This window comes from Vespa velutina, chromosome 25 (assembly GCF_912470025.1).
Source record: "Vespa velutina chromosome 25, iVesVel2.1, whole genome shotgun sequence".
Taxonomy (NCBI): domain Eukaryota; kingdom Metazoa; phylum Arthropoda; class Insecta; order Hymenoptera; family Vespidae; genus Vespa; species Vespa velutina.
This window is the reverse complement of record NC_062212.1, coordinates 2,198,045-2,221,176: the sequence shown is the minus strand read 5'-3', so window position 1 is coordinate 2,221,176 and position 23,132 is coordinate 2,198,045. Positions and strand designations below refer to the sequence as shown.

The 23,132-nt window shown below is 27.2% G+C and overlaps 1 protein-coding gene, 1 long non-coding RNA gene and 12 other non-coding genes across 16 annotated transcripts; 1 reads left to right on the top strand and 13 right to left on the bottom strand.

Moving 5' to 3' along the window:
• Positions 1–7,516: 7,516 nt before the first annotated feature.
• Positions 7,517–11,385, top strand: LOC124957339 (odorant receptor 13a-like). The gene is made up of 6 exons (XM_047514313.1): positions 7,517–8,268; positions 9,481–9,766; positions 9,875–9,974; positions 10,611–10,721; positions 10,905–11,060; positions 11,241–11,385. Exons 1-6 carry the CDS (start codon positions 7,857–7,859, stop codon positions 11,289–11,291), a joined length of 1,116 nt encoding a protein of 371 aa, XP_047370269.1. The 5' UTR covers positions 7,517–7,856; the 3' UTR covers positions 11,292–11,385.
• A 615-nt stretch (positions 11,386–12,000) lies between these two features.
• LOC124957341 lies at positions 12,001–16,563 on the bottom strand. Of its 3 annotated transcripts, XR_007103495.1 has the most exons (4): positions 16,504–16,558; positions 16,287–16,394; positions 15,874–15,999; positions 12,001–12,277 (listed from the first exon to the last, which is right to left on the bottom strand). It is a non-coding gene; the product is annotated as an uncharacterized LOC124957341 (long non-coding RNA). The 3 variants fall into 3 exon arrangements; XR_007103496.1 differs by having other exon boundaries at positions 12,001–15,999; positions 16,499–16,563; XR_007103494.1 differs by having other exon boundaries at positions 12,001–15,999.
• Positions 16,564–17,858: 1,295 nt separating this feature from the next.
• LOC124957472 lies at positions 17,859–17,978 on the bottom strand. Its single transcript, XR_007103575.1, has one exon. It is a non-coding gene; the product is annotated as a 5S ribosomal RNA (ribosomal RNA).
• A 301-nt stretch (positions 17,979–18,279) lies between these two features.
• Positions 18,280–18,399, bottom strand: LOC124957444. Its single transcript, XR_007103548.1, has one exon. It is a non-coding gene; the product is annotated as a 5S ribosomal RNA (ribosomal RNA).
• Positions 18,400–18,545: 146 nt separating this feature from the next.
• Positions 18,546–18,665, bottom strand: LOC124957443. The gene has a single exon (XR_007103547.1). It is a non-coding gene; the product is annotated as a 5S ribosomal RNA (ribosomal RNA).
• Positions 18,666–18,812: 147 nt separating this feature from the next.
• LOC124957442 lies at positions 18,813–18,932 on the bottom strand. Its single transcript, XR_007103546.1, has one exon. It is a non-coding gene; the product is annotated as a 5S ribosomal RNA (ribosomal RNA).
• Positions 18,933–19,233: 301 nt separating this feature from the next.
• On the bottom strand, positions 19,234–19,353 carry LOC124957481. Its single transcript, XR_007103583.1, has one exon. It is a non-coding gene; the product is annotated as a 5S ribosomal RNA (ribosomal RNA).
• A 302-nt stretch (positions 19,354–19,655) lies between these two features.
• LOC124957441 lies at positions 19,656–19,775 on the bottom strand. The gene has a single exon (XR_007103545.1). It is a non-coding gene; the product is annotated as a 5S ribosomal RNA (ribosomal RNA).
• A 299-nt stretch (positions 19,776–20,074) lies between these two features.
• On the bottom strand, positions 20,075–20,194 carry LOC124957486. The gene has a single exon (XR_007103588.1). It is a non-coding gene; the product is annotated as a 5S ribosomal RNA (ribosomal RNA).
• Positions 20,195–20,493: 299 nt separating this feature from the next.
• LOC124957474 lies at positions 20,494–20,613 on the bottom strand. The gene has a single exon (XR_007103577.1). It is a non-coding gene; the product is annotated as a 5S ribosomal RNA (ribosomal RNA).
• Positions 20,614–20,912: 299 nt separating this feature from the next.
• LOC124957460 lies at positions 20,913–21,032 on the bottom strand. Its single transcript, XR_007103564.1, has one exon. It is a non-coding gene; the product is annotated as a 5S ribosomal RNA (ribosomal RNA).
• A 296-nt stretch (positions 21,033–21,328) lies between these two features.
• LOC124957484 lies at positions 21,329–21,449 on the bottom strand. The gene has a single exon (XR_007103586.1). It is a non-coding gene; the product is annotated as a 5S ribosomal RNA (ribosomal RNA).
• Positions 21,450–21,758: 309 nt separating this feature from the next.
• LOC124957455 lies at positions 21,759–21,878 on the bottom strand. The gene has a single exon (XR_007103559.1). It is a non-coding gene; the product is annotated as a 5S ribosomal RNA (ribosomal RNA).
• Positions 21,879–22,204: 326 nt separating this feature from the next.
• On the bottom strand, positions 22,205–22,324 carry LOC124957473. Its single transcript, XR_007103576.1, has one exon. It is a non-coding gene; the product is annotated as a 5S ribosomal RNA (ribosomal RNA).
• Positions 22,325–23,132: the final 808 nt, after the last annotated feature.

Genomic DNA, 23,132 nt, shown 5'->3' with positions numbered 1-23,132 from the left:
AATAAGTCATGAATAAGATAATAATAATAATAATTTCAATTGAATCGTTGTATATTCGAAATTTTTCAAATGGCATCCATTCGATCGTAAGTTCTATCATGTTAAGTATTATTTTTAAATTGAATAATTTTGAAGTCGAATTGAATCGAATCGAATTTAAATAGAATAATCTATGGAGTAAATGAAAATGTTTTTGAATGTTGACAATTGTTATTAAAATAAATGATTATTTTTTTTTTTTTTTTTTTTAACAGAATGACGTTCTATTTATTAAAACACAAATTTTTCATTTTAAAGAATTAATTAAATTGTCGAACCAATTCCATAGAAATTTTTGTTGAACAGTTTTGCCAAACATTTGTGAAGTTGTTTTGTTTTGTTTTTAATTTCATGGGGATTATTTATCTTGATTTATTAGAATTATTTGTATAAAATAAATAAAGAATTTAATTCAAATAATATAAGTTTTATATATTATATATTAATATAAATTAATTAAGAAAAACTAATAAAATTTAAATATGATATAATTTATATAAATAAGATATAATTATCTGGATATTATCTCGATAATATTATCTGGGTAATATAATATTATATTCGTGATCCAGACGTAATTCCAATCAAATATTCACTTAAAATTTAAATTGTAAATTTCATGCCAATTATGTAATTAAATAAAGATAAATGAAAGATTAAATAATATTATCCGAATAAAATAACTCAAGTTAACAAAATAAAATAAAATAAAATAAAATAAAATAAAATAAAATTGAAAGGTTCTTTGAAAAGAGAAGGTTGAAAAAATGTGTGCCCGAGTAAGAGCTTTTGTCAATTACGTTTTACAAATTTTCTTTCTCAACGATTATGAGAATATTCTTTTTTTTATAAAAATATATATATAGAAAAATATTTCTATAATTTTTCAAAAATTAATAAAAAAAAAAAAAAAAGAAAACGTCCTAAGTGTATTTCTACGTGAATAGAAATGAGATAAAAAAAAAATTTACAAATTGAAAAAAATAACTGAAAGAAAAAAATTTACTTCTTTTTTTTTTTTTTTTTAAATCTAAATTTAATGTATAACACAATTTTAATTACCGTGTCAAATTAATTAAAAGAGAAAAAGATTAAAAAAATTAATTTTCGTACCTTACTTTTAATAATATCGATTAAATAGCATTATCGAAATAAAGTATTCGTATAAATTAAGTTAACAAAAAAAAAAAAAAAAAAAGAAAAAAAAAAAAATAATAAAATTTAATATAATCGAATGGTACTTTTTTTTTTTTTAAGAAAAGATTGAAAAAAAAACTTGGTCAAGTAAAAGGTTTCTCTATTTTTTTCTTTTTTTTCAAAAGCTTTTTCCTTAACAGCCTATAATTATAAAAACATTTTTCAAAAAAAATTGATCTAAAGAAAATCTACATACATACGAATAGAAATATATTTTTTTGTAATTGTTGTAAAATGTATTTTGAATAATTAATCAAAAAAAAAAAAAAAAAGAGAAGAAAAGAAAAAACAAGGCAAGATATTAAAACGTAATTTGAATTATTTAGAATAGAATTAATTAATTAATGAAAAGAAGAAAAAAGAAAAAAAAAAGAACAAAAGAGAAAGAAAAAAAATAATGTCACGTTTAATTACTCGTATCTTTAAAAAAAATGCAAATTAGGAAGCAAACGAAAAAGAAGAAAGAGTGGTAAAGAAAAAGTTAAATTTTCATATCTTACTTTCATGATAACTCTGTTTATTGTTACTTCGTAGGAGGATTGCTTGTGACTGACAATAATTGCATGGATTATCATACGAATACTCATCGATCGTAGCCAAGTAATCGATCGAAAAAGAGAGAGAGAGAGAGAGAGAGAGAGAGAGAGAGAGAGAGAGAGAGAGAGAGAGAGAAACTGATAGACAGTTCAGAAAAGAGAGAGAGAGAGAGAGAGAGAGAACGACTGAGACAAGCACAGGAAAAAAAATAATGGGAGGGTGAGAAAAAGAGAGAGAGAGAGAGAGAGGGGAAGAGAGAGGGAACTTTTCTTCGAAAGATAATTTTCAAGTCGCCAACCTATGATTATCTTAAATGTGTATCGTTTTTTATCCATCTCTTTGTTTCCTTCGAATATTTTATAATTCTGTTCGTTCATAAGTTTTGCAAAGTTTCAAGTCAGAAAATGTCTCTTTGAAAAATAATGATGACACATAAGATGGGGGAAGAAGAAAGAAGTTTTTTTGATGACACACCATAAGAAACTTTTCAACGAAGACGTTAGAAAACTTATTGCTCGAAGAAGACAATATCGCATAGGAGCGAAAAAAAAAAAAAACAAAATGAAGTAATCGAATTTATGGAAGTTATAATCGAATATGTATAATCCAAAGATAATAAAATTCGACGGTGAATCGAATGTCGCATGATCGTTATTGTGCTTGGACGAAAAAAGAAAAAAAAAAAAATAAAGATGAAAGAAAAAGATAAAAGTTAAGGAAATACAAAGTCGACATGAAAAAAGAAGAAAATTCTAAATGAAAATAATTCTATGCTTATAGTAAAATAAATAAGAAGTATAAGCACAAAGGTGTATCCTCTTACGTGTGACTACTTTTGCTTGATTCAAAATGGATTAAAAGCGTAAAAAAAAAGAAAAAAGAAAAGCAAAATATACGAAACGAAAAGAATAATTTGTAACGAAAAAATATATAGTAATAAAATATAATAATATGTAATAATAACGTATCAAGTATAGTATGTAGAGTAAGAAATAAAAAAATATTAAGTAGACGATGTTTCCTTCCATATGACCATTTTTGTCTGATTTAAATAGTGAAATATGAAATCAAATACGATATTGAATAAATATTAAAAGAAATATTTGAAAGGGATAATCTCAGCATGAATACAAGAAACGAAAGGTTCCTCCATATTTTTCATTTCCTTCCGAAAATTTCATTTTTTTAAATAATTTTCATTTAAAAAATTTCTTTGATTAAAAAAAGAAAAAAAAAAAAAATATATATATATATATATATATATATATATATATGTATTAGTGTGCATTTTCTTGTGTTTACCTGTTCTTTATCAAAAATTATATTTTTTCTCATATAATGATAATATTGATAAATGCGTCATAGAAACTTTTATAAGCTGCATAAACAAAAAAAAAAGATATATATATATATATATATATATATATATATATACATATACACACCCATATATACATATTTGTATAAATAATATAATTGTACATTATATCAAGTATAATATATATATTATATAAATGTACATGTAAATTATTATTATATTATTGCTATTATTATTATTATTATTTTTATTATTATTATTATCATTATCATAATTATTATTAATAATTATTATTCTAATTAACATACTTATTATTATTATTAATATTATTATTATTAGTATTATTATTATATCATATAATAATATTAATATATTAATAGAGTACACATATATATATGTAATTTGTTATAAATTTATATATATATATATATATATATATATATATATATATATAAAGGGTGTCCCAAAATTCACACAAGAAGTAATTTTGATAGAAAATGCAAGTTTATAATTAATTGTAAATTTTTTATTGATTCATAAAATATACAGTATAGAGTTATTTATGGAATAGTATATCGGATAAATGGCCTCCATGATTTTGCTGATATATACGGACTCCTTTTGTTGAAAATTTCCATGAACGTTTGAAATGTAACTGAATTTCGTTGATACAACTTTTCTTCCTTCAAGGTGTGAGTGATCATGGGCTTGTTGGCATAATCCTTAAACTTCAAAAAACCCCAAAGAAAGAATTCCAATGTCGTTAAATCGCATGATCTGGACGGCCGATTCTGATCATCATAATTACACGATAAGGAAATGATTCATGCAATAATTGAATTGTTTTTTCGGCTGTATGACATGTATCATCGTCTTGTTGAAATCACATGTCGTTCACATTCATATATTGCAATTTAGGCAGAAAAAACTGGATTATCATGTCGCAATAGCGAGCATCATTAATTGTTATTACCTGACCAATCGTATTTTCGAAGAAGAATAATCTGATAATGCCTCCAGTCTAAAATTCGTATCAAACAGTGACATATTGTGAATGTATTTGTTTCTACAAATGCACGTGACCATCACTCGTGAATTTTCTGAATCCTAAATGCGGCAATTTTGTCGATTAACCAAGTCATCAAGATGTAAATAAGCCTCATTGTTAAAGATGAACCTCATTGTTGAATATGAACCTCATTGTTGAAGATGAACTTCATTGTTGAAGATGAGCCTCATTGTTGAAGATGATTTTGTTTGAAAAATCAGCATCCATTTGTTATTGTGTTTCATAATCCATTTAACGAACTCTATTTGCTATGTGTGTGTGTGATCTTTTTACTTTACTTTGTAAGCATGAAAATGCAAATCTTGAAAATATGCTGTAGAGAGTTTCTCGAAATCTCTAATTCTTGACCACGATTGAATTGATGTCTTTGGATTCTTAGCAACACTTTCACGAACTGCTTTGATGTTTTGTATTGAAGGACAGTCAGAGTGTTTAAGATTATTAATTGATCCAATCTCCCTAAATTTTTAAAATTAATTTCTTTACAGTTGATGAATTATTATTCCTACTAAATTACTATTCCAATCATATTTTGTATGAAAATTGCGAACTGTAGCTGGCAAACCTTCATTATTTTTCAAATATTGCTCAATAATGAAAATGCTTTATTATTTCGTATAGCGTTCCATTTTTAATAAACCTAAACTGTCAGCTGTCACGCTGTTTCTTTTTTTCTTTTTTTTGACATTTCACCGCACAAATGGTGCAAAATTTAAATCCAGCGTGAATTTTAGGACACCCTTTATTTATATATAAATCATGAATAAGGGACGAGGAATGATCGATCTATTAAAAGAAAAAAAAAAAAAAAAAAAAAAAAAAAAAAAAAAAAACAGATAAAAGAAAATAGTAAGCTTCCGTACTCTCAATGATTACTATTGTTTTCTTTTCTATATTAAAGAAAAAAAAAAAAAAAAAAAAAAAAAAGGAAGTTTGGTGATCGTCCTACAGAAAAGAGACAATGAATCAAAAAATCGACAGCTCTCATACACGAGCAATTTATCGTCCGATAAAACGAAATTTTACGTCGATTTATCATAATGATCGCCATTGTTAATCATCATCGTTTATATGTCAATTGTATACATAAAAAAAAAAAAAAAAAAAAAAATGTCCGCTCATATACAAAACTGAGAGACTACATCACGTGAAGTTGGACAAAATGTTCGATTGAAGTGAATTAATAGAAAAACGAATTTTATCAGGTTTACAAAGTGTTACTCGTAAACACTTAATTAAACTTATTACACTTACATCGGTAAGTAGTTACTTACAAAAGTATATTTCATCGTAATGATAATTGATTATCGACGTACGTTAATGTCAATCGTACTTTCTCTTATCTATACGTAAATTGCATTTTTTTAATTAGAATTTCAATGCAAACGATCTAATTACTTAAGTACTTACGTATGTATGTATTCTTTTCTAATTCTCTCTTTTTTTTTTTTGTTCCTTCCTTTTCTTTTTCAATTCTTAATATTTTCTTTTTTGTCATATTAATTAAATCGAAGCAGATTTTCATCATGCTTATTATACTTACGTCTCGATGAGAGTAACAAATGTTTCTTATGTGATCATCTTCGTTATCTATTACTATACTAAGCGATCCATATACTATGAGAGTCGAACGAGAGAGAGAGAGAGAGAGAGAGAGAAGAAAAAAAAGAAAATTGAAGAATATAAGACCGTATTTGTAAATTACGAATGCATACGTGGATAGGAAAATAATGATATCTCGAGTAGCTAACGAAAAAAAAAAAAAAAAAAAAAGAAAAAGAAAAGAGAAAAAAAAATTGGACTATGGGATCGTGCACAAGGATCATTAATTTTTAAAAGTGATGCTAATCGATTGATTCGATACGAATAATAAAGTTAACCGTATTGTTGCGAGATATGAACGCATATTGAAATATTAATACTCGTGAAACGTACAAAAGTTTTCGTCAAGTCGAACGTATATTTCTTTTTTTCCCTTTCTTTTTTCTTTTTTTCTTTTTTTTTTTTGTTTCTCTCCTCCTACTAATTTGGAAGAAATAATGTAATATTTGTCGTGAAACGTTGAAGAAAAAGATAAAGAGAAATAGATAGATAGATAGATAGAGAGAAAGAGAGAGAGAGAGAAGAAAGTGATACGTGTCTTTGACTGTTACAAAAAAAAAAAAAAAAAAAAAAGAGAGAAAGAAAAAAAAACGGAAAAAAGAAGGAAATTCGACGAATTATTTATAATCGTCTCGTTGTTTCGTTTAGAAATTGGTTGCTTATTAATTTTCTTTCTTCTTTTTCATTATTTTTTTTCCTTTCTTCTCTCTGTCAGGAGGAGAAAAATATAAAAAAAAAGAAAAAAAAAGAAGAAAAAAAAAAAGAGAAAAAAGGAAAAAGAAATGAAAAAGCACGCACGTATGAATGCTCATACTGATACATTGGACATAGTGTATTAATTATTTAAATGTTTTTTTTTTTTTTTCTAATCGCGAAAGAACGTCACGAGTTTTTCTATTTTCCTTCACTTTTTCTTTTTGTTTTTTTTCTTCTTCCTTTTTTTCTTTCGATCGTTTGCGTCACGAAAGAAGAGTTTACTTGGACGATTGAAGGCTACATTTTTACTTTAGTTAGTTGCGAGCTTGCGAGAAAAGCTCATGTTATTTCGTTCGACGAGAAGATAAATAAATAAATAAATAAATAAATAAATAAATAAATAACTAAATAAATAAATAAATGAATAAAAAGAAACAAATTATGGCAAGTACGAAAAGTTTGAAAGCACTTTTTTTTTATATTTAAAAGTGATTTGGAAGAAAAAAAATGATTCGTAATACTCGCGTAATAAAAATCGATAATAATAATAATAATAATAATAATAATAATAATAATAATAATAATAATAATAATAATAATAATAATAATAATAATAATAAAAAGATTAACAATATTAATAAGATGCAAAAAAAAATAAAATAAAATAATTCAGTGTTATTTATCAAATCTTAAAAAAGGAAATCGATTTGTAATTAATTTGTATTATATATATATATATATATATATATATATATATATATATATCGAATTAAAAAAAAAATTAAACAGAAAAAAGAATAGTATGGTATCTAATATGAATGAATTAAATGATTTAAAAAAATCATAAGTATATTTTATAATTTTGTCACTTTTATATACTATTAATATATAATATATACTTATAATATTAATATATATATATTATATTCATATATAATATATATAATATATAATAATAAATAAATAAAAAAAATATATATATATACGTATTGAATTAAAAAAAAAAAAAAAAATTGTATCGTATCTAATATGAACGAATTGGACGAATTAGAAAAATCGTTAGTATACTTTCATCACTTTTATATATAATATATATATGTATATATATATAAATCGAATTAAAAAAGTATCGTAGTATTGTAAATCGATTACCGATCAATTAGTATTATATTAAAATAAAATATTAAAATTTTAAAAATTACTTTAAAATATAATACTAATTAAATATTAATAATACTAAATTGAAATAATTAAATAAAAATTATAAAGAAAAAGAAAAGGACTATATAATATTTAATATGAACGAATTAAACGATTTGTAATTATCGTAATTGAAATTTCATAATTTTGTGACTTTTTTAGGAACTCGAGTTCGTTGATACCGTGAATGTGATAGATATGACGAAACGCACGATGAATTGTGCTGGTATTTGGCCAGAAAATACGAACGAACCTAAATTTATATTTTTTGCAATATATTTAACAATACATTGTTCATTAGCTGTCATCGATATTTCGATGAATATAACGAATTTAACTTATATCGTTGGATGTCTATTGGAAAATGTATTCAATTTGATGGCGCTATTGAAGATATGCATTTGTAGGATAAAAAGAAAGTCATTAGCAAGATTGTTGGAAGATGTCAGAACCGATTTTATTATTGACAATTATAATACCATTGACGAAAAAATAGCGTTTCTAAGTTACAATAAATTTAGTCGTAAATTCGTTAGATTGACCTTGATCGTATGCTTGGCCGGTGCATGCTCTTATTACTTCATGTCATTGGTGAATAACGTTGAAATGGGTAATTAATTTTATGTAATTTAATTCTAATCGATATGTATATATAATCATTTTTGTTCAACCTTTTGTCATGTTCTTTCTAACTTTTTCTAATTTTCTTTTTTCATTTTTCATTTCTTTTCTTTTTTTTTTTTTTATATCTTTCCAATTTTCTTTCATTTTTATTTTTCCATTTCTTAATTTTGTTAATATTTATAAATTACTATTTTTATTTCTCCATTTTCTTATTTCTTTTATTCTATTAATTTTCTTTATATCTTTTCATTTTATTTTTATTTCTTTGTTTCATTTCTTTTTTTATATGTCGTTTATAGTTTTAATTATAAATATGATTTCGAAATAATTCTTTTTTATTTTCATGATTTCTTTAATTATTTTATTGTTTGAGAAAATATATATTATATTTTATCGAGATATTCCATCTTATTTTCTTTTTGCAGATTAACGCATTTTAATTCTTTTTTCTCGAAATATATTTTAATTTATTAAAAAAAAAAAAAAAAAAAAAAAAAATGCATAATAAATAAAATTGGATAAATTCATATTAGTATTTAATAACAAAATTAATAAATAATAACTTCTTAATATTCATATTGATATATATTATTACTCACTTAATATTATTATTATTATTATTATTATTATTATTATTATTATTATTATTATTATTATTATTATTTAACAAGTGATCTTTTTATTATATTAATCCCATAAAAAAAAATATATACATACAAATATATTTTTATACATATCATATATAAAAATATTTAATATTATTATTTAACATGATTTTTAAAAATATTTCTATCATTTAATAAAATACATATATTTTTAGTATGTATATATCATCTAAAACTATTTAATATTATTACTATTTAATAAGTGGTAGTGTTATATTTTAACATTAAAAAACAAAATATATAAATATATCTAAATATATCTAATATTATGTATTCTTATATATATATATATATATATATATACATATATTTTATATAAGATTATCAATTAAACCCGAACTATTATTACTGCTATTCTTATTTATTATTATCATCATCATCATTATTATTATTATTATTATTATTATTATTATTATTATATTGTTATTTTCAAATAAATATTAAATCCATTGATCAAATAAATTTAATAAAATAATTATAATTTATAATTGAACATGAACAATTAATAATTATCATTCTTATTAATATTTTAGTAATCAGAAATTCATCTTACGGATACCGATTGCCATATAGAGTATGGTTGTTAATCGAGCCAAAAGATTTGATAACATATATCTGCCTTTGCTGTTATCAATTTATTATTATTCCAAGTATCGTGTTTGGTTACGTTGGTACTGATTGTCTTTTCGTTAGTTTGGTACTTCACGTCAGTGGATTATTTTCTGCATTATCTTGCAAGGTCAAACATGTATTGGATGATCCAAATGATCGACAACGTCGTATGAAAGATCTAATTGTTAAACACGTACGATTGATTAGGTGAAAAAAAATTATAATTTTTCTTTTTGTTTTATCTATGGACTCTCCCACCCTTTTTTTTTTTTAATGCGTACGTATTAATTAATAAAATATACTTTGCGATTTCAGATTGTCGGAATCATTAGAGGATGAATTTAATTTAGTAATATTGCAACAATTGGTTGGTAACACTTTTCAACTTTGTTTATTGGGATACGACGCTCTTGCTGTAAGTTTTATTTATTTATTTTTTTTTTTTATTTGTTTGTGATAATTCGATCGATAATAAAACATGTATTATAATATAATATAATATATATATATATATATATATATATATATATATATATATATATATATATATATTTAATCTGAGAAATATAAAAAATTTAATTATTAAAATTAATATAGATATTATTAACAAAATATAGAGAAAAAAATGATAATTAATAATTATATATATATATATTTTATTTTTAGAAATAATTTACTTATGTTTAATCAAATAGATATGAAATATTTAATTATTAATAATTATATTATTATCATATTTAAAAAAAAAAAAAACAAAAAAAATATATATAGATTATATTTCGATTATTTCAACATTATATACTTATATATACATACATAGTATTTTAAATTATATATATTATTATAGATAATAGTATTATTAAAGATAAATTATATATAAATTTAAAATAATATATATCATTTGAATATTATAAAATTTATAATTTATATATAAACACACAAACATACGTATATAAAAATTAATGATATAATTAAATAATCTTTTCATTAATTCTAAATCAAAATTTAGATCGATTAAAATAATGAAAAAATCGTAATCAATTTTTTTCAGAGTACAGCCGAGGGAGAGGGTAGAATGTTGGTCGCATTTTTTCTAATCGTCGCTTGCGTGTTTAGCACACTTCTGGCTTATTGTTACATGGGAGAATGTCTCATAAAGGAGGTATTTATTTTTTTTTCATGTTTAAATATCATTAAGTAAAAAAAATTAAAAAAAAAAATAAAAAAAAAAAAAAGGAAAAAAAAACATTCGTCCGATTGCAACGCATTTTTAATTTTTTTTGTTTATTTATTTATTTTTCATTCTCTTTTTTTTTCATTTTTTTTTTTGTTTTTCTCCTTCCAGAGTTCCGTTTTAGGTGACGCATTTTATCACTGTGAGTGGTATAACATTTCAAGAACGGAAAAGAAATTGATGCACATTTGCATGATGCGTTCGACGAAATTTATGCGACTTACTTCCGGTAAATTTTGCACCTTATCACTGAACACATTTACCGACGTAAGTTTTCTCAAAATATAATCTTTGAATAATTTCGCAAATGAAAAAAGAAAAAAAAACAAGAGAGTAAGAAAGAAAAATTTTCTCAACTACATATTTTCTATTCTTACTTTTTTTTTTCTATCGTTTTTTATTCTTTTTTTGTTTTGTTTTAATCACCACAAACGAACTCGTTTTTAGGTTTTGAAAACATCAATGGCTTATTTTTCGGTGCTACGGACATTCGTTTGAAAAAGGAATCAAATCGGCTTCGATTTAATATACTTAACGAATTGCATATACCTATGCATATATATATATATATATATATATATATATATGATATATACACGTATTATATGTGTATATATGTATGTGAATATGTGACTGCACTTTTTTAAAATTAATAATTTAATAATAAAAAAAAAAATAAATGTAAAGTTTTTTTTCCACAAATACACACATATACACATTCAAATGCGCGCGTACACACACACACACACACACATAAACATATATATGCAGGCACGTGTACGCACGCGCGCTCACACATGATTGATTCGAAAAAGAATGTAACAGAGTTTAATTAATTAGCAAAAAATTTCATTATAATTAAAATTGAATTTTATTTTTAATTTAGATCTGAAATAAATAAATAAATAAATAAATAAATAAATAAATGAAATAAAATGAAATAAATTGAGCCGCTCACTTGCCGAATCGATTAAGTCCATAAAATAAAAAGTGTAGGAACTTGATGAAATAATATAAATTGCTTTTTAAAATTTCCTTTAAAATATAAATACAAATAAACGTTGTAGAATATATAAATGCTGACGTAACTTTCATCTAACAACATGTAAAGTGAATAAAATGAAATAATTTAAAAATAATTGTCATTAATATTAGAACTTTTGCATGATTATGGGAGTTAATCGATTTGGCAAGTCAAAAAAAAAAGTAAAAACATTAAATTCCTTTTTATTTCAGAAGAATTATTATACATTTTTTATTAAAGATTTTTTGCAAAAATGAATAAAACCTGTTACTGCATTATTATTATCAGTTTGTTTAGATCGATTCATCAGCAACATAAAAGATGTCTTCTTTATCAGATGTATGTATTGAGATGACGTGTCAATTTGTTCGTAAGTTTTTATAATAAGCAAGTTTAATAGGAAGAATTAATTTCAACAAATCCATCATATCTTTTCTCTTTTTTCTTGTCACAGTTCTATCTGTAGGATATAACAATGATTGCTTTACATTTTTCAAACCTTAAGTAATCTTCATGCTACAGATTTTCTTATATTAATGGCATTAAATTCTGAATCTTTGTTAAAATCATATTTGAATTGTATGACATGCGGTTTATAATTAACCCTTAACGCTCCGTTGGCTCCGTTATGGAGACATCAATCATTTGTTCGGTAACTCCGAAAGCTCAGCTTCAAAGCTAAATGTTTTTAGCATGTGATTACGCTTAAGATGCTATGTTAATAAAGAAAACTGAAGTACCACTTGACCGGTACCATAAAAACAAACAGAAAAGATATTCCAACTCTGAAGAAAGCAAAATTATATGAAAAAAGGACTGTCGCATACACTTTTTCATGAAATGAAAAAGTAAGGAAACCATTGAAAAAGAAAAGAAAATTATTATAAATTTTTCTAATAAATGTAGAACATTCAATGAAATTTCTAGAATAGTAAATAGAATCATTGACAGATATGGAGACCGAAAAACTTTAAAAAGTAATCCATGAAACGAACGTAAACATAAAATAAATGAGTACACTGGTCAATAAATAATTCAAGAAATAAAACAAAATTGGAAGATATATGCAGTAAACATCGCTACTAAACTTAAAAATAGTCTTAATAATTAATGTGTGCAGTAGTACAGTGCGTAATTTTTTACGAACTGCAGGATACCATGGCAGAGTAGCCCATAGAAAATATTTCGTAAATAAAGTTAATAGAAAGAAATGATTAGAATTTGTCAATGTTCCTATGGTGTATGGGAATCGTGTTATATTTATTAATCCTTAACGCTTCGTTGAATCCGCTACAGAGACATTTGTTCCCTAACTCCGAAGGCTCCGCTGCGGAGCCAAATGTTTTTAGCATGTGATTACGCTTAAGATGTTACGTTAATTAAGAAAACTGAAGTGCCACTTGACTGGTACCATAAAAACAAACAGAAAAGGTATTCCAACAACTTTGAAGAAAGCAAAATTATATGAAAAAAGGACTGTCGTATACAAACAAGGAAATACAATACTCTTAGCTTAGAGGGATAAGAGGATAATATCGTTATTGAGCAACTGGCATAATGTTGAAATGATAACTACTAGAAGATTTTTAGGAGGTGGTACAAACGAAGTAATTGAAAAGCCAAGTGTAATTGTCGGGTACACAAAGTTGATGGGTGGAGTTGATCGGGCTGATCAATATGCTTCTAGTTATTGCTTTTTGAGGAAATCGCTTAAGTGCTAGCGGAAATTGTTTTTCTGAGGAATGAAGATATCAATAATTAATTCATACATTCTCTATAAAACTGTACAGTATAATAAAAATGAGAAAGCATTGACGCAGTTACAGTATAGAAAAATTTTAGTCAATCAACTCGTAGGAGATTTTCGTCACGATAGAACAAGAGTTTCTACATTAATTTCTGAAATCAAACTAAACGAAAAATAATTCACATAGTGAGAAAAGGTGCAAAGAGGGACTGCGTTGTGTGCTCTAAAAGGAAACAAATGGATAGCAAACGTCAAACAAGTGATTACTGTGACATTTGCCCAAGTAAACCCAGAATGCATATGGCAGATTGTTTCCAAAGATATTACACCATGGTGAATTACAAAATTTTTAATTTATCTTTTATTTACAATAGGACAATGCATATTTATAAAATAAATAAAATCAAATGCATTTACAAGGACGTATAATCTTTGCCGCTCAAAATAAAACTTCCTTTATCTCAAGCATTCCTGAGAAAAATGTTGTGCCAGAGTTTTTGATAGGCAGTACTCGAGAAACGCACGGAGTGTTAAGGATTAAGGAATCGCCTGTTACGACAATTAGATTGATACCGACTAATTTATTTTATGCTTTGTTTCCACTAATATTTAAACGAAGTTTGTGTTGTTTCAGCATTGATAAATATACGAGATAAATCTCGTATAATCATTTTATAACTGCAGACAAAATATCTCGCGACTCGTTATGCGATGTTATTTAGCACATACACTTTGGACGAGATATTTGGCGTACCACTTTACAAGGTCTCTTCGTTCGATGATTCTCGCGTATGTTTCGTCAGTTTTCACTTGGATTTCGTTGATTGTAATAATCGACAATTCCGATGGGATCGAATTATTAGTGATAATGAAATCAATAACAGTGACAGCGACGTACAGTTTAATGATGATGACAAGTCGTTAATAGAATGACTCAATAAACTTATAATATCAAGACAATGAAAAATACCAACAGCAATACTACATTTTGAATCATTTATTATAAATTATAGGGATGATAATGACGGAGTGCAGTAGCAGTTTGATTTAACAGAAAAAAAGTTGCCCAGGTTCTATTTTTGAATTATTCTTTAACCAAGAGTTTATTTAAACAATTATTAATAAAGATAATAAATACAGGGGAAAAAAACAAGCTTTCTCGAGTGAGATTTTGCAATTTCACAATTAGTAATACTTATTCAATCATCGCGATCATTATATTGGGGAAAAAGAAATCCATTTTTTCCCAATCTTATATTTTATATAATTTAATACAATATTGAATTTCTTGACCATTATTTCCACACCATCTCGTGTAATATTTTTTTTCGAAAAATTTGACTTTTTTATTTCCTTGGGCAATTCTTTCCTATTCGTTAAGATCGTTCCGGTGATATTGCATTTCAATTTGACTAGTTCTTGAGTTAAGACATAACTAGTATAGTAAAGATTCGTGTACATATGGTGCTCCTGAACACCTGGAATTTTCTCCAACAATATTTTGTACAAGTCTATCGGAATTCTTAATGAAACAGATAAATCGGGTCTGACCAAGAGCTCTGTTATGAGTGATTCATAATATGGCAAAATGCAGCAAATATAATCAATCTTCGAATTAGCTAGAGTATAAACTCTGATCTCCCATTTTGTCGGTTACTTAAGATTGTATATTATGAACGAAATTCGACCCTTGAATTTTATCGTTGACTCATTCACACATATATGCTCACCCGGTATAAAATAATCCAAGAACTTTGAATTGATACAGTCCAAAAAGCAACTTACTCGTTGTAGGCACGTTCTTGGATTCGTGTTGCGTATTGAAATAGTTTTCAGCATAAAGCAACCAGAATATTTGACTAAATCTATCTCTTGTAAATGTATCCGAATAGAAAAGATTATAATTGACGATATTCCTCGGCCAATATTCTTGCAAATTGACAAACGGCATTTTACCCATATTGATTATAACACCAATAAATGTCCAGAATTCTGCGTTGTTTATATCACGCCAGCTTCGCCATATCGAATTTGCAGATAGTTTGTAGAAAAAGTATCAAAATTGAATTCGTTCGAATTTGAACTGATCTGATCTTGATCCATATTTTTAAGGCTCAAAAACTTTTCAATTGCTACATTTACTATTCAAGATTGTTTCAAGCGAATGCTAGGTTGAGACTAACTAAACTGTGTTAAGGTTTAGCTAAAAATGTAAGCCAAGCCTAATCCACGAAAGTATTTCCAAGGGAAATATTTTATCACACATTGTAAATAAGCAGATCAAGTCTATAAATATCTTTATGTCTTACACTGTCTTATTTGAATATACTTCATCAGATTTCACAAAGTTTCGTTCCTGAAAAACTTGAAGACATAGAAATTTAAATTGCTGATGTACTGAATGAACTTTCAATGCAAACTTCACTTCGCAACTTCTGAAATAACAGAATAAGTGTTCTGTAGTATCGATATCCTTTATTTTCTTACTTATTCAAATATTTCTTTAACTCCTGTCATTGTCAAATGTAATAATTAATATAAAATTGAAACATAACCAAGTATATAACAGGAAAAAATTTACATTCACGTAACAAACGAAGTGAACATGGCTAATCGTATGTCAATTAAATTATAAAAATAAAAAAAAAAAAAAACAAAAATAAAAGAGAAACATAATAAAAATTGTAGATATTATTTGTTTTTAATAAAAAATCAAGGTTACCTTTTTTTCATTGAATAACATCACATAACCTTTTTCTACGAGGTAGCGTAGATCAAATCGACGTAAATTCAATGATATAGAAGAAAGGTACGTTTATTCAATCATTTGCTGAAAAAAAAAATTATTTTTAATATAATAATTAACCTTATGAATGTGTAAGTCTAATACTAATGTTATAAAAGAATATTATTTTACTGAATATAAATATTAACCTTACTTTCACAATACATAATCACAGTGAAATAGAAAGATAACGCGTCATTAATGCAAATCTCGCCAACAGAGGGCAGCAACACCGACGCGCTAATGACCAATCAGCGGAAAAGCAATTGGCGGAAAAGCGACCAATAGGAACGCATAATACGATACGTATTTCAATTAAAACAAAAAAAGGTCGCTTATTACCGATTTGTGCGTTGTAGCGACGATATGTGATTATTAAAAATATATACTTACAAGGGCAGGTCTCACGAATCGGCAATTCAATAAAGTATGAAACATTCGAGATATATAAAGTGCATAGAGGTATGTATTAGGCAATTTTATTTTGCTGCTTTTATTTTTATTATAGGGGATAAAATCGACTATTAAAAATTCGTCTATTTTTCGATTTTAGATTCTAAGTTACAAATCGTAACAGATGAAATATAGTTTCAGATAAAAGTTATTTTTTTTAGTTACGGCTAACATTCGACAAAATACATATCAATTATCTATATGATTCGAAAAAAGTTATAAACAACAGTATTGTTAATATTTTTTTTTAGAATTTCTTTTAACTCGCAAAATCATTCTAATTAGTTATTAACCTATTAGGGTTATACTTGCTTAATAATTTTTTTAGGATAATTAATTAAGATATTTGATTAATTGAAACAATATAACGCGTACTATAAGAAAAGCTAAGTATCATCAAACTTGCGATTTATATAAAAGTAGGATGTTTTTAGATTTTTTATTTATAATTACAATTTTATGGTTTTAACTCAAGATATTATTTGATCTCTGGAAACGATATATCTTTTATAAGTGCTAATATGTCGATTTCATCATATTCGGAATCTAACATTATTTCTGGATCAACATCGTTGTTTGATTTATTACCATTGTACAATAACTACTTATAGTAGTGATCCTCCTAACGTAAATTAAGACAAATGAAATTGCTCGATTTGCTATATTCGTTTATATACATTATTAATCAATATAAATCAAACCATTAAGCGATATAAACGACAAAGAACAATTGAACAAGAAAAAAATAGTACAATCTTCGCTGAGAATTATTACAACTATTTGGGTAAGTTATGCTACTTAAAAAGCGATAGTAGAAACAGAAAGTTTTAGTGTTAACTGGGACGCAGTACAACGACAAAATCGTTGTACGAGTAAACAAAGAGTGTTATATAGTCGATATTAGTCCCGATCGATTTTTTGTAATTTGTATCGGAGTCATTGGTCATGCAATCCAGGACAAATTAGTGATTGGTAACGTTCGATAACAAATATTATTTCATTTTGGCTTTGATTGATTCTAAAAAAAAAAAAAAGAAAAGAAAGAACAAAAGAAAATGTCAACAACACACGGTGTTCCCAAGCGGTCACCCATCCAAGTACTAACCGTGCCCAACGTTGCTTAACTTCAGTGATCGGACGAGAACTGGTGTTTTACAACGCGGTATGATCGTTGACTTGTGAATTTTTTCCTTTTATATACATTTTTACTTCTAAAAAATTGATTTATTCTAGCGTATATTTCATTTGCACAAAGTATTGTATGTCTGTTAAGTAAAATGTAGTGTACCATATAAAAAAAGAAGTATATACAAACTTCTTTAGTTTCTTCGCTTTGTTAAGCAGTAAGATTGCGATTAACGAAACAGGCATCTTAGATTCGGTGCAGATAAGTAGAAGTGACGTACAATGATGCATATCATTTTATTGTAATTTTTAGGTTGTTTATAACAAAAAATAAAAAAGAAAATAAAAAAAATGTCAACAACACACGGTGTTCCCAAGCGGTCACCCATCCAAGTACTAACCGTGCCCAACGTTGCTTAACTTCAGTGATCGGACGAGAACTGGTGTTTTTCAACGCGGTATGGTCGTTGACTGTTCAATTCTCTCATTTTATATGTATTTTTACTTCTAAAAAAATTGATTTATTCTAAAGTATATTTCATTTGTACAAAATATATCATTTTATTGTAGTTTAGTTTGTTTATAAAAAAAAAAACAAAGAAAAAGAGTAAAAAAGAATGTCAACAACACACGGTGTTCCCAAGCGGTCACCCATCCAAGTACTAACCGTGCCCAACGTTGCTTAACTTCAGTGATCGGACGAGAACTGGTGTTTTTCAACGCGGTATGGTCGTTGACTGTCCAATTCTCTCATTTTATATGTATTTTTACTTCTAAAAAAATTGATTTATTCTAAAGTATATTTCATTTGTACAAAATATATCATTTTATTGTAGTTTAGTTTGTTTATAAAAAAAAAAAACAAAGAAAAAGAGTAAAAAAGAATGTCAACAACACACGGTGTTCCCAAGCGGTCACCCATCCAAGTACTAACCGTGCCCAACGTTGCTTAACTTCAGTGATCGGACGAGAACTGGTGTTTTTCAACGCGGTATGGTCGTTGACTGATAATTTCTCTCATTTTATATGTATTTTTATTTCTAAAAAATTGATTTATTCTAGAGTATATTTCATTTGTACAAAATATATTAAGTGCGTTAAGTAAAATGTAGTGTATCATAAAAAAAAGAGTACATACAAAATTCTTTTGTTTCTTCGCTTTGTTAGGAAGTAAGATTGTGATCAACGAAACAGGCATCTTAGATTCGGTGTAGATGCGTAGCAGTGACGTACAATGACGCATATCATTTTATTGTAGTTTTGGTTGTTTATAAGAAAAAAATAACAAAGAAAAAAGTAAAAAGAATGTCTACAACACACGGTGTTCCCAAGCGGTCACCCATCCAAGTACTAACCGTGCCCAACGTTGCTTAATTTCAGTGATCGGACGAGAACTGGTGTTTTTCAACGCGGTATGGTTGTTGACTGATAAGTTCTCTCATTTTATATGTATTTTTATTTCTAAAAAATTGATTTATTCTAGAGTATATTTCATTTGTACAAAGTATATTAAGTGCGTTAAGTAAAATATAGTGTACCATAAAAAAAAACGAGTACATACAAAATTCTTTTGTTTCTCCGCTTTGTTAGGAAGTAAGATTGTGATCAACGAAACAGGCATCTTAGATTCGGTGCTGATGAGTAAAAGTGACGTACTATGACGCATATCATTTTATTGTAGTTTAGGTTGTTTATAAAAAAAAAAAAATAAAAAAGAAAGTAAAAAAATGTCAACAACACACGGTGTTCCCAAGCGGTCACCCATCCAAGTACTAACCGTGCCCAACGTTGCTTAACTTCAGTGATCGGACGAGAACTGGTGTTTTTCAACGCGGTATGGTCGTTGACCAATAAATTACTTCATTTTATGTGTATTTTTACTTAAAAAAAATTAATTTATTCTAGCGTATATTTCATTTGTACAGAATATATAAAATACGTTAAGTAAAATGTAGTATATCATATAAAAAAATGGAGTACATACAAAATTCGTTAGTTTCTTCTCTTTGTTGGGTAGTAGGATTGCGATCAACGAAACATGTAGCTTAGATTCGATGCAGATGAGCAGGAGTGACCTACAGTGACACACATTATTTGATTGCAGTTTCGGCTGTTTGTAAAAAAATTACAATGAAGAACAAAAAGAATGTCAACAACACACGGTGTTCCCAAGCGGTCACCCATCCAAGTACTAACCGTGCCCAACGTTGCTTAACTTCAGTGATCGGACGAGAACTGGTGTTTTTCAACGCGGTATGGTCGTTGACCAATAAATTCCTTCATTTTATGTGTATTTTTACTTAAAAAAAATTAATTTATTCTAGCGTATATTTCATTTGTACAGAATATATAAAATACGTTAAGTAAAATGTAGTATATCATATAAAAAAATGGAGTACATACAAAATTCGTTAGTTTCTTCTCTTTGTTGGGTAGTAGGATTGCGATCAACGAAACATGTAGCTTAGATTCGATGCAGATGAGCAGGAGTGACCTACAGTGACACACATTATTTGATTGCAGTTTCGGCTGTTTGTAAAAAAATTACAATGAAGAACAAAAAGAATGTCAACAACACACGGTGTTCCCAAGCGGTCACCCATCCAAGTACTAACCGTGCCCAACGTTGCTTAACTTCAGTGATCGGACGAGAACTGGTGTTTTTCAACGCGGTATGGTCGTTGACCAATAAATTCCTTCATTTTATGTGTATTTTTACTTAAAAAAAATTAATTTATTCTAGCGTATATTTCATTTGTACAGAATATATAAAATACGTTAAGTAAAATGTAGTATATCATATAAAAAAATGGAGTACATACAAAATTCGTTAGTTTCTTCTCTTTGTTGGGTAGTAGGATTGCGATCAACGAAACATGTAGCTTAGATTCGATGTAGATGAGCAGGAGTGACCTACAGTGACACACATTATTTGATTGCAGTTTCGGCTGTTTGTAAAAAAATTACAATAAAGAACAAAAAGAATGTCAACAACACACGGTGTTCCCAAGCGGTCACCCATCCAAGTACTAACCGTGCCCAACGTTGCTTAACTTCAGTGATCGGACGAGAACTGGTGCTTTACAACGCGGTATGATCGTTGACTTGTGAATTTTATCTTTTTATATGTATTTTTACTTCTAAAAAATTGATTTATTCTAGAGTATATTTCATTTGTACAAAGTATATTAAGTGCGTTAAGTAAAATGTAGTGTACCATAAAAAAAAGAGTACATACAAAATTCTTTTGTTTCTTCCCTTTGTTAGGAAATAAGATTGTGATCAACGAAACAGGCATCTTAGATTCGGTACAGATGAGTAGAAATGACCTACAGTGACACATATCATTTTATTGTAATTTAGGTTGTTTATAAAAAAAAATAAAAAAGAAAGTAAAAAAATGTCAACAACACACGGTGTTCCCAAGCGGTCACCCATCCAAGTACTAACCGTGCCCAACGTTGCTTAAACTTCAGTGATCGGACGAGAACTGGTGCTTTACAACGCGGTATGATCGTTGACTTGGCAGATTTATTATTTTATTGTATATTTCTCTGTTCCTTAAGATTGTTTTATTCTTAAGAATGTTTTATTCCTACTGAATGCGTTAATTCTGTTATGTAAACTGGTGTGTATGATTAAACAGAAATTTATTATATATGTTTTTTCTTTATTATATATGTTTTTTAGATTCTTCGCCTTGTGAGGAAGTAAAATTGCGTTCGAAAACACATATATCTTAGGGTATAGACAATTGATTGAGTTAAGATACTCATTATTTGATTGCAGTTTCGGCTGTTTATAAAAAAGTATAATAAAAAACAAAAAGAATGTCAACAACACACGGTGTTCCCAAGCGGTCACCCATCCAAGTACTAACCGTGCCCAACGTTGCTTAACTTCAGTGATCGGACGAGAACTGGTGCTTTTCAACGCGGTATGATCGTTGACTTGAATATTTTACTATTTTATTCGTTATTTTAGTGCTCCTGAAGATTGATTTATTCTTAAAAAGTTTTTATTCCTACTGAGGGTATTAAGTCTGTCACCTAAACTGGTGTGTATGATTAAACAGAAATATATATATGTTCTTTATTATATTTTATATAGATACTTGTTTTTTTGATTCTTCGTTTTGTGGGGAAGTAAAATTGTGTTCAAAGTCACAGGTATCGTAGATTGTGTGCAGACGACTGGTGAGTTAAGTTCAACAATGCTCATCATTTGATTGCAGTTTCGGCTGTTTGTAAAAAAATTACAATGAAGAACAAAAAGAATGTCAACAACACACGGTGTTCCCAAGCGGTCACCCATCCAAGTACTAACCGTGCCCGACGTTGCTTAACTTCAGTGATCGGACGAGAACTGGTGCTTTACAACGCGGTATGATCGTTGACTTGCAAATTATTTCATTTTATGTATATTTTTATTTCTAGAAAATTTGATTAATTTGATTCTTTGATAAATAATAATTATAGAAAAAAAAATATATATTTAGTATATATTTCTTTATAACTTCATTTTAATTGTTTGAACCTTGTTGTTTACGTGACGTTGTTTGTTTACGGTAGCGATTTTAGATGCGCGTCATACATCGGACCAGCGATGACAGGCAATTTGCATGGAGGAAATGTCCGTCGTCTTGTCCTTGTTGTTCGAACTATAGAGATCCACTGGTCGCGATGAATAAAAGGCGGCGGCACTAGGCTAGGATACCGTTGTAGGCCATTAGCAAAATACTGCTCGCCGCGTTCCTGCAAATTAATGGGAGAACGCGCGTTCTCCTCATCATCAAAAGATCCCGTGAGAAATGGAGAAGTAATTGCGATATGTAAATCTCACCGTGTATTTGATTGGATGAGTTACAATTGTTTGTATGTCTCTTGTATGATGCATAGTTAGCTGAACTGATTGCTTGAGAGCTTAGACGTTGTGTGTCTGAAAGATGGAACTTGACTCCTCAGATGTTGTGAGTCTGAAAGATGTAATTTAACTGCCTTTTTGTCTATTTTGAACTATCCACGTAAACTTAAATGAGATTGGTTTAGGGCGGAGTTTGATCTATGGAAAGGGAAAGAATAAATGCCCTATTGGTCGCAGATAGTTCGTTGGAATGTTTGAACATTCTATGTGTGCTCCTTTGTTCTAATGATCGTGATTGGAGTATGACAATGAATAGTTCAAGGCTAGGCGTAGATAGCCCTT

Excerpts from the sequence above, each read along its gene's own strand:
- LOC124957339 (XM_047514313.1), top strand. The coding sequence starts at position 7,857 with ATGACGAAACGCACGATGAATTGTGCTGGTATTTGGCCAGAAAATACG. Across the intron at positions 9,767-9,874 it reads AAACACGTACGATTGATTAG|ATTGTCGGAATCATTAGAGG; the intron begins GTGAAAAAAAAT and ends TTGCGATTTCAG. Across the intron at positions 11,061-11,240 it reads CACTGAACACATTTACCGAC|GTTTTGAAAACATCAATGGC; the intron begins GTAAGTTTTCTC and ends ACTCGTTTTTAG.